This window comes from Elephas maximus, chromosome 1 (assembly GCF_024166365.1).
Source record: "Elephas maximus indicus isolate mEleMax1 chromosome 1, mEleMax1 primary haplotype, whole genome shotgun sequence".
In the NCBI taxonomy this organism is placed as follows: domain Eukaryota; kingdom Metazoa; phylum Chordata; class Mammalia; order Proboscidea; family Elephantidae; genus Elephas; species Elephas maximus.
Window position 1 is genome coordinate 213,932,995 of NC_064819.1, and position 16,182 is coordinate 213,949,176.

The 16,182-nt window shown below is 35.1% G+C and overlaps 1 protein-coding gene across 2 annotated transcripts in view; it reads left to right on the top strand.

The window, feature by feature from the left end:
* Positions 1-13,601, top strand: part of PEX3 (peroxisomal biogenesis factor 3) — a 56,538-nt gene extending 42,937 nt beyond the window's left edge. Inside the window, exons 9-12 of one of the 2 annotated variants that reach the window (XM_049902552.1) lie at positions 423-493; positions 5,745-5,867; positions 11,389-11,485; positions 12,810-13,596. In XM_049902552.1, coding sequence (XP_049758509.1) covers positions 423-493; positions 5,745-5,867; positions 11,389-11,485; positions 12,810-12,893 — 375 coding nt within the window. In that variant the 3' untranslated portion in view covers positions 12,894-13,596. Of the gene's footprint in view, positions 1-422; positions 494-5,744; positions 5,868-11,388; positions 11,486-12,809 lie in introns of both variants that reach the window. The other variant, XM_049902553.1, reaches the window with a different exon arrangement.
* Positions 13,602-16,182: the final 2,581 nt, after the last annotated feature.

The window sequence follows — 16,182 nt, forward strand, 5'->3', positions numbered from 1 at the left end:
AACTTGAACTGAATTAAAATCTGAAACTTCAAATTAAAAAGTTGACACTGTGTCCCAGATATGGTTGGTGAAAAAGATATACACATATCCTGATAAGTTCCCCTAAGTATAAAGAGGGGATGGTGGGCAAACAAACCCAGGTCTCTGGAGCTCCAAAGCCTGTTCTGTTTTTGGCTATATATGCTAGAAATCTATTCAAGAGGCATCAGATAAAGATCTTAAAAAGTATGATTTTCCTTTGGCTCATGTTTTAAATGCTACTTAACTGAGGACATGAACCTTTACCATTTTTAGGGTTTAAACATTTTTGATTGTTGATAGAACCTACCTAGACTTAGATTTCCTAAACTCTTGAGTTTATGAGTGTAATTGGTTTCATCATAACCCTGTGCTGATATTTGAAACCCTATTTTATTTTACAGGCCTGTGGGCTTTCTCCTAGAGATGTTACCACTATTAAGCTACTCAATGAAACCAGAGACATGTTAGAAAGGTATGTATGCTGCATACTGCATGTAACAGGGAAAAATGGGGTTTCTCTTTTGAATGTGCTTATGACCATTTTTTAATTTTTTATGAACAACATATTCAGCATAATATTTTGTTAAAAATTAAATTTTTAGTCTAGTTTCCTGCTTTTCAGTATGATTTCCATACCTAAATTATTGGTTCCCTTATTAGGGTGGAGAGAGAAGTCTTGCCGACCCACTTTTCCAACCTGGAGATTCTGGTATACTTTTGAAGGGCTAGAAGGTAGTTAGCATTTGTATTTTAATAAAAGCTCTCCGGAGTAATTCTGGTATGCCCAGTGCATGCTAGTAAATGTTCGACAGCTGGCTAAGAGAGGGGGAAGCACTAAAATTGTAGCCGATTTCTGTGGTAATAAAAGTCCCACACAGCAGAATTCAGGCTACCACCTTTAAGTCACTGACTGCAGAGTTGGCAGGAGATGTGCACAGTCGGCTCTTGAAAGGCAGCTGCAGCTAACCCTCCCACGTACATACACACTCCGTCCTGAGAGCTACTCCCCTAAACCTTTTCGGATAGTCTATAATGTTCCTAAAAACTTTGGTTGATGAAAATTCTACATCTTCTCTTATAGAAGTATTTCTCTTTTAAATCACCCAAAAGAGAGCCAGGCTGTTGTAATGGAAAAAGCACCAGCCTATGCATTCGTAGACCTAGATTCAAGTGTTGGCTCTCCTATTTATAAGCTGTTAAACCTTTGTTGAGCTTTTTAAACTTTTTGAGGTACTTTTATTATTGTAAAATATGAGTAGTAATATCTGTCCTACCCATGTTTTCTTAAGTGATAAAAATATCCAAATCGCTTTTAAATTAAAAATACTGTATATCTCCTTGGGATAATTTAAGTCCGCTTTCTCAAGTTTCCATATCTGAGGTAATTATATACCTTCCTTTTAACAATTTTTTCGTGATCTTAAAGAAAATCAGCAAATACTTAAGATAAGTCAGCTACTGAATTCACTGTCTGAATTCATCAAGTCTTCAACTTCAAAATTTGAAAGTCTCCTGATTTTCTAAACTAGCGATCTCCACTTTTTTTCTTATTCATTCAGATTTCCACTAGTCACTCTATGAAGCTCTAGAAAAGGTCATCCATGTTGCCAAATCCAGTGAGGCTGTATGTTCACCTTACTTGTACTTTCTCTGATATTTGACACTATTGACCAACTCTTTCTTAAATTCAATTCTCCAGCAGCTTCCACGACAATGTAGTCTAATTTTTGTCCTAACTCTCAGATCATTTTGTTTTAGTTTCTTCAATCTCTGTCTTTCTTTAAACATTAGTGCTTCCCAGGTACTTATTCTTTTTCATCCTCATACTGCTTCAGGCAATTTTGTATACTCATATTGCTTTTACTACTATTGGTATGCTAATAACTTCCAAATTTATAGCCTTAGTCCAGTCCACTCCTATGAGCTGGTCTGGACTGATATTTCTCCATGTCAAGGATAAAACTAATTTGTTCATTCACTCATTTATCTCATTCAGTTTCTTATTCATCAAATATTTATTGACCATTTATGGTATATTAGGCACTGTTCTAGATGCTAGAAAGTGTCAAGTAAGTTTGATTTCATTGATGAAAAATAAAGCAGGTTAAGGAGCTAGGGCATGAACAGGATGCTGTTTTTGAGAAGTTGGTCAGAAATGGCCTCTCCAAGATATTATTTGAACAGTGACATGAATTTTCTGTGGGTTTGAACTGTATAATCAGAGAGATGGTTCTAGGCAGAACCTAATGCTTGGCTTGTTCACAGAACAGCAAGGAATCCAATAGGCTGGAGCACAGTTAACTGTGAAGAGTGATATGGAAATGAGATTAGAGAGGCGGCAGAGGCTAGATTATGTCGGGCCTTGTAGACCATGATAAGGAATTTGTAAAAAAAAAAAAAAAAAATTTTTTTATTCTGAGTTTTATGGAGAGCCATTGGAGAGTTTTGAATAGAGTAATGACATGGTCTGTGTTTATAAAGGATCTCTCTCTTTCTGTTTCTCTCTTTCTGCTCTATGGTAAATTGGCTCTAAAGAGACAAAGAATGGAATCAGCTAGCCAATTTGAAGAATTGCAGTAGTCTGAGCAAGAGACAGGGTGGTAACAGTGGAGGTAATCACAAGTGGTCAAATTATGGATTTATTTTGAAAGTTGAACCAAGAATATTTGTTTAATTTGGTATGGATTATGAAAGAGGAAGCAAGGATAATTCCTAGGTATTGGGGCTGAGCATTTGATGAAATGGGAGTTGCCATGTTTTGACCATGTTAAGCTTGAGATGTTTATGGTATATTCAAGTGGATATGTCTATTTGTAATTGGATAAGCAAGTCTGGAACACAGGGAGATTTCAAGGATAAAGATAAAAATTTGGGAGTCATTAGCGTATAGATGGTGTTTAAAACCAATGGGAGATCCCCTAGAGATAGGAAGAGATAGAGACTAGAAGAGGACTGAGTCAGCATTTAGAGTTTGGGAAGAGGAGAAACAGCCAGCAAAGGAGAAGGAACCAGGGAGATAGAATAGAAGGAACACCAGAAGAGGGAGGAAGAGCATGACTAATTGGGTCAGATGCTACTGAAAGGTCAAGTAAGATAAGGTCTGAGAAGTGACCATCGGATGTGTTAAGACGGAGGTTGTTGGGTGATCTTGCTGAGGAGTTTCAGTGGAGCAATGGAGATAAAAACCTGATTCAAAAGAACAAAAGTTGAGGAAGTATAGACAATAAATATGGACCACTGTTTTAAGAACTTTTGCTTTGAGAATTACAGAGAAATCACGTAGTATTTGGAGGTGAATGTGGGATCCAGAAGGTTTTGTTTCTGTTTTTTAAGCATTTTTAAACAGCATTTTACTAGGCTATAAACTTCATGAGATCAGGAATTTTTGTCTATTTACTTCCTCGATGTATTAGTTTCTTAGAACAGCAGGTAGTGGATGCTCAATAAGTACTTACCGCACTGAACTGATAGGAGAGGGAGAATTGACGTAGGAAAGCAGGCTAGTTTTGAGAACAAGGACCTTTAGTAGGAGACCCAGACCCAGTGCTGTCGAGCCGATTCCGACTCATAGCAACCCTATAGGACAGAGTAGAACTGCCCGATAGAGTTTCCAAGGAGCACCTGGCGGATTCGAACTGGCAACCCTTTGGTTAGCAGCTGTAGCACTTAACCACTACGCCATCAGGGTTTCCTTTAGTAGGAGAGAACCATGGAATTCAATACACAGTAGAAAGGCTGTGTAGATGGGAGAGATGGCTGAGGGTAGGTACAGATACGTGGAAGTTGGTAGTTGTAGTGGCGCAAGTGTGTGAAAGTTTTCTTCTAATTGCTTGTATTTTATTGTGTGTATGAAAGAGGAAGCAAGCTCACTTAATTCAAAAAGCTACCTTCATTTCTTTTATTGGTCTAATTGAATCCAGTTTAATTAGAAGAACAGAAATTAGCGTTTTGAGAGCTTATTAAAAGGATCCCTGGTAGCGCAGTATTTAAAGCGCTCGGATGCTAACCAAAAGGTTGGCTGCTCGAACCTATCAGCCACTCTGCGGGAGAAAGATGTGGCAGTCTACTTCCATAAAGATTTGCAGCCTTGGAAACCCTATGGGACAGTTTTATTTTGTCCTATAGGGTTGCTATGAGTCAAATCAACTTGATGACAGTGGGATTTTTTGTTGTTTTTGTTTTTTTGAGAGCTTATTGTGCTCCAAGCATTTTCTATACTGCTCTACATATCTTAACTCATTTAAACCTTACAACAACCCTATGAGGTAGGTACTATGATGATCTTTTCTTTAGTTTCTATTTCTTCCATTTCTATCCCTATATGATTTTTTTCCCCCGTCTTTGTGCCCTACCAAAGGTGTTAAAAAACAAATTTATCAAATGACCTAGCAGTTTCACTCATAGGTATATACCCAAGAGAAATGAAAACATATGTCCACACAAAACTTATTCACAAATGTTCATAGCAGCATTATTTACGATAGCCAGAAAGTGAAAATAATTTCAAATGCTCATCAACTGATGAATGGATAAACAACAGAACCCTATTCAGCAGTAAAAACGGAATGAGCCATTGATACATGCTACAGCATAGATGAACCTCAAAATCATTATGCTAAGTGAAAGAAGCCAGACAGAAAAGACCACATACTACATGATTCTGTTCATACAAAATACCCAGAAAATCTATAGAGACAGAAAGTAGGTTAGTGATTGCCTGGGTGTGGAGGTGGGATGGTAATTCACAGCAAATGGGAATGAGGGATCTTTTGGGGGTTGACAAAATGTTCTAAAATTAGATTGCGGTGATGGTTACCCAAGTATGCAAATTTACTAGAAGTCATTGACTTGTACACTTAAAAGAGGTGAATTTTATGGCATATAAAATTCTACCTCAGTAAAGTTATTTAAAAAGAACTAAGGAGAAAAGGCAGATAGACACACACATACTCTCATTGACTGATTTAAGGAAGTTGAACATAGCTAGGCATTTTCTACCTGTCACAGTACTCTTATATGCTGTTCTTTATATCAGAGAGCTTTTATGAGGTATTAACATGGTATAAGGAAAAAAATCCTGAACTTTATGATCAAAAAGGGCTGGTTTCAAATTCTAGCCCCTCATTACCTAATTACAGACCTTTGGGCAGTTTCCCTCAAGTCTTTAGCTCCCCATCTGTAATACAGATAATACAGTGAAACTTGTGAGAGTCGTAACTCTATAGTCTCACAAGTTTTCTGCCTTTGAGAGGGTGCTTACAACTTTTCTATTGCTGATTTTAGTTTTACTTCTCTGACAGGATTCCACCTGATATAGGTTCTGGCTTTCACAGGTTTTACTGTAATGTTTTCTACCTCATTGGGATGTTATGGTAGAGTATGCAAAGCAAACCAGTAATCTGACAGTGATCATAAGAGAATTCAAGAATTCCTCAAGAGAAGTAACACTATTAATATTTTTAAAAATACATTGTACAAAGTGCTGACTAATATAAGAAAATCTAGAAAAATGGATGAATATTCTGTTTGTGTTGTGCTAATTAATGAATTTTTTTGTGTGTTAATTTTTTAATTGAGTACTCGATATATTTAAATTGTGTTTTAGACTTTAAAAACTAGATTTTGACTAGAAGTGTTGGTGGCTGTCAAAGGCAACTACATAGTTCTTAAACTCTCTCTTCCTTTGAGAATCTAAAAACTAATTTGTTTCTTATTTTACATAGTCCAGATTTTAGTACAGTTTTGAATACCTGTTTGAACCGAGGCTTTAGTAGACTTCTAGATAATATGGCTGAGTTCTTTCGACCTACTGAGCAGGACCTGCAACATGGTAACTCCATAAATAGGTAAGATAACATATAAAAATGATAATCTAATGAACATTCTGAAAAAATAGTGCTTTGGATATGGTTCATTTTTATTCCAAGTAATAAAATATCTTAGAGGATAAATTTGAGTGCCTCATTTTTCAGCAGATTAAACTCTGTTAAGCCAATAACTTATTCATTAGGAGAAGCTCCTTCCAGATTCAATATTAAAACTTGCATTTTCTCCACTTTGTCATGAACCTACCTTCCTATAAACCCAATTCCAATTATTTTTTTTTTAATTCTTTAGAATACAAAACTGACAATGCACTACCATCGTAATGTATTCTCTAAATTTTTTCAGTACTGCATGCCGTAATGAACCCACATAGTTCGATACTTTGGTCATTGTAATTACTAGGCCTTCTTGTTGTAGATTCTCATTTTATGAATTATCTCTTTCTTGTTCTATAAATACATAAATGTATTTATTTTCAGCCCTTATTATAGGGTTAGGAATATTTAGTGCAATTGTTAGTAATTTTAATCATAACCATTATTACCAAGCCATATACACATACTTTCAAAATGTATCTTATGGTTTTATTATATCTTTATCATCTTAATGTGAGCATCCTAGAACTTTTAAGGACCTCTGTTTTGCAGTTTTTGTATTAAACTCAGAAAGTAATGGGCATTAAATCAATGTTGACTGGCTATAAACTCATCTATTAAAATTAGGGAAACAATAATTGCTATGCAATCTGTATGTGCAGTATCCAGTTTAATTCTTAAATATATAGAACAAGACATTTGTCCAACTCTGTGGGACCCTTCCTTATTGTATAAAAAAAAAAAAAAGAATTTGAAATTAACATTGAGCATTTGGAATGTTTAGAGCCTTAAAATTTATTTTCTGAAGCAATTTAAATATCACTCTAAAATCTTATTTAGTAATTTATAGAAAAATAATTTCAGCCCAAGACCAGTCTTATATACTTTCTAAATCAAGGCACTCCAAGTTAACAAGAATTTACCCTAATCTGTGCCTAGCAAGTTATTAGTTATTATTAGTAGTTACAATCTGTACATAACAAGTTATCGCCCAAGCGGTGATAAATAATTGTAATAGCCGTTTTAACATGAATAAATATTTGACCTTTTACAGTTATAAAAGTTGCCTTACAACCATATCAGCCATTAATAGTCTTCCTTTTCCAAACTCCATTTTCCATACCTTCATGTAGAACCTACCTGTGCTATATTGATTTGTAGTTTTATTGCTCAATTACATTGTAAGTCTCCTCTGAAAATTAGAGACTATCCTGTGCCTTTTTATATCTCTTTACACACAGTAGGCACTCAGTAAAAATTTTCTAAGTTTATCTATTTCATATCTATAACCAACGTCAGGCTCTATGATCAAAGAGACAAAAATATCATTATTTATGCATACTTAATCAATTCTGAACTCTCAAGAAGATCAACCAAAAAATTATTCAAACTATTAAAAACTCAAATAGTGCATATTGGTGGTGTTTTTAGGTGCTATTAATTCCAACTCATAGCAACCCCATGTATAACAGAACGAAACACTGCCCGGTCCTGCACCATCCTCACAGTCATTGCTGTGTTTGAGCCCATTGTTGCAGCCACTGTGTCAATCCATCTCACTGAGGATCTTTCTCCTTTTTGCTCACCCTCTACTTTACCAAGCATGATGTCCTTCTCCAGGGACTGGTCCCTCCTGATAACGTGTCCAAAGTATATGAGACGTGATTTCATTGTTCTTGCTTCTAAGGAGCATTTTGGCTATACTTCTTCCAAGACAGATTTGTTCATTCTTCTGGCAGTCCATGGTACATTCAGAATTCTTCGCCAACACCATAATTCAAAGGCATAATTTCTTCTTCAGTCTTCCTTATTCATTGTCTGGCTTTCACATGCATATGAGGTGATTGAAAACACCATAGCTTGTGTCAGGCACGCTTCAGTCCTTTAAGTGACATCTTTGCTTTTTAACACTTTAAAGAGATCGTTTGTAGTATATTTGCCCAATGCATAGTACATATACATATAATATAACATATGTATATATTCCGGCTCATAGCAACCCTATAGAACAGAGTAGAACTGTCCCATAGGGTTTGCAAGGAGCAGTTGATGGATTCAGACTGCCAACAACTGTTAGCAGCTGAGCTCTTAACCACTGCATCACCAGGGCTCCTATTAGTATATATATAAAAATAAACCCACCATTTTATGAATATCTAAAAATCAACAGCTTCCCTAGGTACCAGTAATAACCCAATAGAAAATATAATGAAGATATCACCTACAAGGAGAATGATACAGATCTAAAGTATGAACGTAGATGTAAAAATCCAAAATAATATATTAGCAAATGAAATCTAGAAATGCATAGCAACAATAAATGCAACTAATATTTATTTTTTCAGCATACACATATGATAATAGATATTTTTCAGAACATTACCTCGAGTTCTTAAAATAACCCTAGGAAGTAAGTATTAATATTTCCCTCATTTTACAGGTGAGGAAACAGTCACAGAAGTTAGATAACTTCAGATCAAATGGGTGGCAAGTAGAAAAGCTAGATGTTAAATCATTTCTGTCTTGACTTCAGAGCCTGCGATTCTTAACCATTATACTCCAGCACTGTGACCAATTACGGCTTATTTTAAGAATGCAAGGAGAGTTAAAACATTAAGATACTATGTTAATGCATATCATTAATAAGTTAATAGGAAGAAAATATCTTCTGTGCTGCTGAAAAGGCATTCAGTAAAACTGAATTATCTTTTATTGATAAAGTATTTTACTCAAATAAAAACATACTTTGTATAATAGAAGAAGATTTTAAATCTGCAGTAAATGTTAGTGATAAAACACTGGAGAGATTTCCATTCAATGCAAAAACAGTGTAAAGATGGTTACTATTGACATATTTATTATCTTGCAGATAGACAACTTACCAAGCATCTTAACCACTTTTGATTTTCTAAGTTAAATTCATCTCATCTTTAAAAATTGGTATCATTTTAGGAAAGGGAAAAAATAATTATTGTTATATGAAGATAACATGATTGTATACTTGGAAACTATAGATCAAAACAAGCTTTATAATCAATACTAATGCAAATAGCATATTGTTTACAATATATATGTCCTACAAAGAGATTATATATCTAAAAATTTGCACATCAGTCAAGGAATGAAATACCCGAAGAAATAAATGGCCGAAGACACAAGCAGATGATCCACAAAAGAGAAGATAAAAATGGCCAGTTCGTTTTCTTATCTAACATCTATTTATTAAACACCTGCTGTGTATCAGGCCGTATACTAGGCCTCTGTCCTCATGGATCTTACAGTCTAGTAGGGAAAATAGACAGTAAACGTTGAGTCAGAATAGACTTGATGGCAACAAGTTTCTTATGATGAGTTTTAGAAAGGAAAAGAACATTTAACATATAATGGGAGAATTTGAACAAATGTGGAAAGTCAAGCAAAGTTTCTCTGAGGAAATGACACTTGAACTGAGAACTAAACAATGGTTAGCTATTAGATGGGAAAAAAAAAAAACCTATTAGATGAGGCCTTGAAATAGAGTGAGGCAGTTGACATTCTGGGCAGAAATCACAGCATGGGCAAAGCCTTTGCAGACTGGAAGAATGGTGTAGTGACAGAATAGAAGGAACCAAGGAAAAAGTGTGAGATAAAGCTAGAGAACTTGACAAGTTACAAATTGTGGTTATCATGCCAAAGACAGAGGGGAACCACAGAAGGGTTTTGAGTAGGAGAGCGACATGATGGGATTAATGTAGAATCACACTGATGTTTTATGGGGAAAGAATTGGGGAAACAGGGATGGGGTGGGACATAGGAATAGATGAATGAAGGCTTTTATTAATTGATTCAACAAGTATGTACTGAACACTCACTATGCACCTGGCATTCTAGGAGGTGCTGGAATAATACAGTAAGTAAGACATGATACCTTACTTCATGATCTTCTGTAATAGAGGCCTAGAGAGACAGCAAACAAGTAAACAAATAAAATAATGACATTTTGAAAAATGCTATAAAGTTACCATTTTTCATGTTTCTTAAAGGATATTACTAATGTAATTCCAAGTTAAATGTCTGATTTTTTAATAAGACTGAGAGTGCTACCCACACACAAATTAGTTGTGTTATTTAACAGTTGTATATCACACACAATCACACACATATTTACTTATACATTCATCCAACAAATATTTTTGAACACTTGCAAGTTAGAAGGCCATTGCTGTAGTCCAGGCAAGAGAAAATGGTTAGCTTGGACTAGATTTGGTGATGGGGAGAAGTAGGCATGTTTAAGAAATATTTAGAATTCATGGAGGGAGTTGTTACAGGCGGGAGAAGGAGGGCAGGTTTCTAGCTTATACAGCTTAATAGATAATAGTACAGTTCACTGGAGCAGAGAAAAAGAAAAAACAGAAAACTTTGCTGGTAGAGAAATACAGACTAAAACTCTGAGATACCACTTTCACCTCTCAGACTTAAAAGGATTTAAGGAAAAGATAATGCTCAGTGCAGTAAGAAGGCATGATGGAGCAGGTACCACTCGCTGCTGGAGAAGCAGAGAACGTGGGGTGATACTCCGTTTGACCCAGTAATTCCATGTCTATCTACATAAAAGAGTTACTAGTACTGCAGGAAATAAGGCAATAAAATATCCAACCCTGGGGAGCTGATGATTTATAGTCACAGCTAGAAGGTGGATTACTATATAACCATGAAAATAATCGGAAAAAAAAACTTTAGTAGAATTTTTAATAAGATGGGAAAATGCTCATATTAGTAAAAACGCAAAACAGTGTACTTAAGGGGTAACCAGTAGTATTTCGTTTAGAAGTTACAGCAAAAAGCATATCCAAAAAAAAAAAAAAACCCATTGCCATCGAGTAGATTCCAACTCACAGCGACCCTATAGGACAGAGTAGAATTGCCCCACAGGGTTTCCAAGGAGGGCCTGGTGGATTTGAACTGCCAACCTTTTGGTTAGCAGTCGTAGCTCTTAACCACTACGCCACCAGGGTTTCCAAAAAGTATATATATTATGTATATATAGTATGCATCTCAGGAGCCCTGGTGGCACAATGGTTAAGCACTCAGCTGCTAACCGAAAGGTCGGCAGTTCGAACCTACTAGTGGCTCCAGGGAAGAAAAGACCTGACAATTTGTTCCCATAAAGATTACAGCCTAGGAACCCCTATGGGGCAGCTCTTATCTGTCATATAGGGTCACTTAGAGTCTAAATCGACTCAGTGGTGCACAACAGTGACACGTGTGTGTGTGTGTGTAATTACAGAGACGATTAACCATGATGTTAATTATAGGTGTTATTTATAGGTGATAGAATTATGTGTGAGTTTTATTTTCTCTTTAGTACATATCTGTGCATAATGATTGTGTGTAACTTTTATAATTAAAATGTTAAATTTCTATAAGGTAATTTCAGAAAATAATTATTACTGTGATGATTTTCTAGTCTTTCCAGTGTCAGCTTGCCTTTAGCTAAGATAATCCCAATAATAAATGGACAGATCCATTCAGTGTGCAGTGAAACACCTAGTCATTTTGTTCAGGTAAGAAGAAAGCCTGGGGGTATTGTATTTTTGGTTGTATCCATGTTTGTCCAAAATAAAATTACATTTCTGTCCTGTGTTATTTGTTCTATTAAAAAAAAAAAAAAGGAATGTCATGGAGAGGTGGTAGAATGCCCCCTGAGAGTAATAATGTATCATGGCAAATTGATGAGGTTGGGAGTACCTTCCCCCATGTTATAGCCCAGCACCTGTAAGACAGCATCTGAGTCCAGATACATTCTAGCAGTCAGTTGAATGTAGGTAGGTAGCATTAAGGTTTTACAGTAAACCGTGCTAATAAGAAGTTTGTGCTTTGAAACAGGTCAATAATCCAGTTCCTCAAGTTCTGAGGAAAACCAAAAAAGTGGAGAAATAAAGCATTTAGTAATTAATAAAATATATACCATTAATGGCACGTCAGTAATATGCTAACAGACATTTTCATACCACATGACAGTTGTGGAAGTTATTAGAACTGCCATTCATCTTGTTAATGTGTGAATAAAGATGCAATATTGCTATATCATAAATTTGATTTTAACAAGAATTTTATATACCATTTTCAAGTGAAAATAATTTCTATTGATGATAAAGTCACAAATTCTGCTAATGCTACTTACATTCATAATTAAAGGTGATGCTAGATTTCAGTTAGAGGTTAGTGAAAATAAAGATGTAACATTTTTCCTTATCTTTACGTTCACAGCCATCTTGGGGATTAAGAACCCTTGCTGGAAAGTGTACTTTGTGTGTTGTTTGTACATGTATGTATATACATGCTCATATTACATATACATATATGGTGGTGTAGTGGTGAAGAGCTACAGCTGCTAACCAAGAGCTGAGCGGTTCGAATCCACCAGGCGTTCCTTGGAAACTCTATGGGGCAGTTCTACTCTGCCCTATAGGGTCACTATGAGTCGGAATCGACTCGACGGCAACGTTTTTTTTGGTTTATGTGTCAGATCATTTAGAGAGTAATACACCTTGACCACATTATGTCAGCTTCCAGCAAAAGTACTTTTGGTCTTGTACCTGAGGTATTTTAATTATTTATTCAGCAAATGCTTTTGTAGACTTTGATTTTCTTCTTAAAGTCACACCTGAATACTTACGATATCTACCGTTCCTAATATAAGAACCTGGACAATAAATATCTCCTAGAATTTATCAAAATAAAAAATATTTCTCTCATTAAATGATGCACTTTTTGCCTTTCGTAAACTTCCGCAAAACTTGGAGCTAAATTCATTGCTTGATTGCAGACATGAATTCAATTTATCTGTACTTTTTATAAACTATAATATATTCTTTTCTTTGCTAGGACCTGTTGATGATGGAACAAGTGAAGGATTTTGCTGCTAATGTGTATGAAGCTTTTAGTACCCCTCAACAACTGGAGAAATAATTTTTCCCTCAAGAAAAACTACGTGACATTCATTTACTTTTTAAAAAATACACTGAATAAATCATCTACAGAGTAACAGTTTGTAACTGAAATGCCTAATAAAAAATGTATTCTTAAAGTCTTCATTTCATAATGAAATAGATTTATTTGGCATCTTTATATATTTTTTTTAAATCATCAAGAGACCAGTTTTTGTGGGCATATCTGGTATACACACAACGCAAATATCAGATTGGTAATAGTTTGTTATACCACGAATATTACTTCCAAACTGACTAAAATCAAGTGTATATACTTTTTTATTTACTATAAAATGTCATATACTTTGACATTAATACTGAGGAAAAATCTGTCTGGGAAATGGGCCTACGATGTCTGAAGGTTGGGGAATATGCTATTTAATTAACTGTAAACTTTTATTAGACTGTGGTAAACAGGAGTGAGTCAGACTCTTCTCCAGTTACTTTTCAGGGGAAGAAATTATTTGTCTCAAGTATGTCTTGATGGAGGACTTTTCTTTTTATAGTAATCAGCGAATTTTAACAACCATGATCAGCTTTTTTTTTTTTTTTCCTTTGCTATTGTTAACAAATGTTAGAAAATTACATATTGATTTAGAGGCTAAAATTGTGTTGATGCTGTTTACTCACCACTATTATTAAGTACATAGTTTCATTCATTTGTATGTAAATAATTTTAGTAGTTTACTTTGTAGTAATTTTGAGTACAGTAAATATCTTATTGCAATAAAATATTTTAGTAAAATATGTTTCTGTTGAGTTAATACTTTTCAACCATTATTTGTCCCATAGCATTTTTGCTGTTGTTTTGGAAGAGAGAATTGCCTAGTGTTCAAGTTTCGTTTTAACTGGTAATTGTTACTTTCTGTTAACTTGTTTGTTTAGAAAAAAATAACATTACCTTCCAAAAAAATAATTCCATTTTTCTAAGAAGTTTATAACAGTAATTACGATTAGGGCAGAAATAAATGAATTGTTATGTATCATCAGATTATTAGATATATTTTCTGTAATTGAGCTAACATAACATTATAGCTGAACAGTAGAAGGTAGAAAATGAACTGTGAAGTCTCTGCAAAGGCCAGGCCAGGCCCAAGGCAGACTGCAGGGAGTCTGTATCTAGAATGTTAAAAACAGGTGTGTGTAAAGGTGCAGAGGAGGGCAAATACTTATTTCAGAATTTGACAGAATATAATGATGTTATCATTTCTAATAGGGTAAAAGAAAAATTACTTTTTGGAAAATTAGTAACTGCTTGTGTCATCGGGCGTGCGTTCCTTCTGGCAGTAGGAGCCCAGAATTTAACCCAGGGAAGATTTGAGACAGAACTGAAATGACTGTGGAAGGCTAGAAAGATGATCAAATGGAAGGTACCACCTGAATCATCTGCCTCTGGAGAGTTGTGGCAGTTGAAGAGATGGCAGGGTTAAAAGCTCGTGTATTAGTAATTCATCGGCCTTAGACATTACAGATTTGCCTTCTAACAGTGCAATAGGAGCCCCCTTGTTTGGGACCCTTAGCTTTTTGGTTAATTCAAAAAGTCAGCTAAAGGAGAGTGTCATAAAAATATAACACATATATCCTTAGACATTTGAACTAAAATATAAATATTGGCTTGTTGGCCAGTTATTTAATGTTGGACCTGGGCCTTTCCTGCCTGTGGAGTACGGGTCACGTTCTAAGTGTTTTCTAGTTGTCTTGTACAAATCACATCCATTACATGGTTGTGAGCCAGGGTGCAGAATTCTATAATTTTTACTATATTCTCCCCCATACTGTTAGAACTGTTTTGCTTATACTTAATAGCTTAAAAAAATAAAAGGTATCACACTTTCGTCTAGTTTTTCTAAATCATTCAACTTGGCTTTCACGGAAACTCAGTCATCAGCTTATCTAATCATGATAAGTCCAACTGCCATAATCAGTTTGGTCACAAAGTCAACTGACTCTTGGTAACTGTACAGTGTAGCGGGTGGGGATCCACGTGGAGGGTATACCCGTCTAACGGAAAGCCTGCAGCTGCCCCAGGCATCAATCAGTAAGCTTTCCCAAGGGCAAGGGAACATCTCCTAATGTAGTAAATTGGTTAAATGGAGATTAGTTGAAACAGCTCCTAATTTTCAAACTTTTATAAGTGTGTTTACTACTGTGTGTGTATAAAACGCATGCATTTAAATTTGATACGAGCATTTGTTTGGAAGTTAGGCAGGAAGATTTTGATCTAATTAAACCTTTTACTCATAAAAACAAGACGAACAGAAGGCAAAACATCTGCCATGCTTTCTGTTGTCTACTTCATATTTATCTGAATAGTCTGACCTTATAGAGCAATTGTGTTGCTTCGATATGGCACTCGTAAGAAGATGAGATGGAATCTTATTAAAGTGATGTCCGTATTTAAAATGATAAAATCAATATCTAGATTATTCAGTCTAGCAATATAGTTTGGTTTATCTTGCATATTTCTCTAAATGCAAATCAAGTTACTGAAATTCAAACACGGCTATTCCTATTATTAACTCGTTGGGGAGATAAATCTATTGGCTTAAATTAAGTAATAAGATGTCTAATTTTTAATTATCCTCCATTGGATTGACACAGTGGCTGCAAGGATGGGCTCAAGCATAGCAGTGATTGTGAGGATGGTGCAGAACCAGGCAGTATTTCTGTTGTGCATACAATCACCTAACAATAAAAACGTCCTCCATACCCAGATAATTCTAAGAATTTGATGAAGTGTTTTAAAATCCTTGTTATGAGACACAGGTGTAGTACATTTCACACTTAAGCACAGATGTACCTTAAATAAATTTAGTCTCACACTTGAGGTTTTCATATACAGTGTCTGGTTTGGGCTAAGTATTCTGTTCCTCTGGATGCTGAGGTGTACCTGTTTGTCATTTAGTAATAGCTACTCATTAACTAAACCCTGTATCTAAATATACTTTACCTAAATATTTCCATTTTGCCCCTTTATTCTCAATTCGAAAAGGTAAAGGTAGGGTAGGAATTTCGGCAATTGACAGATTTTAGTCTAGAAAATACTGTCTTCAAAGAAAAAGATGCTACTTTTGTGTTGAGATTCCTGTAATGCTATTTGTTTTGTTTTGTCTCCTTTTTTGTTTTTTCTTCGTCTAGTTTTTAGAATTATGTAAATACACGCACATTGGACCTCTAATAAAATGTTAATTGGGATTTAGGACTATTAAAATATCCATGTAAATACTCTGGCATAGTTTCAGAAATCTGATAGTTGTAGAAACTTCAAG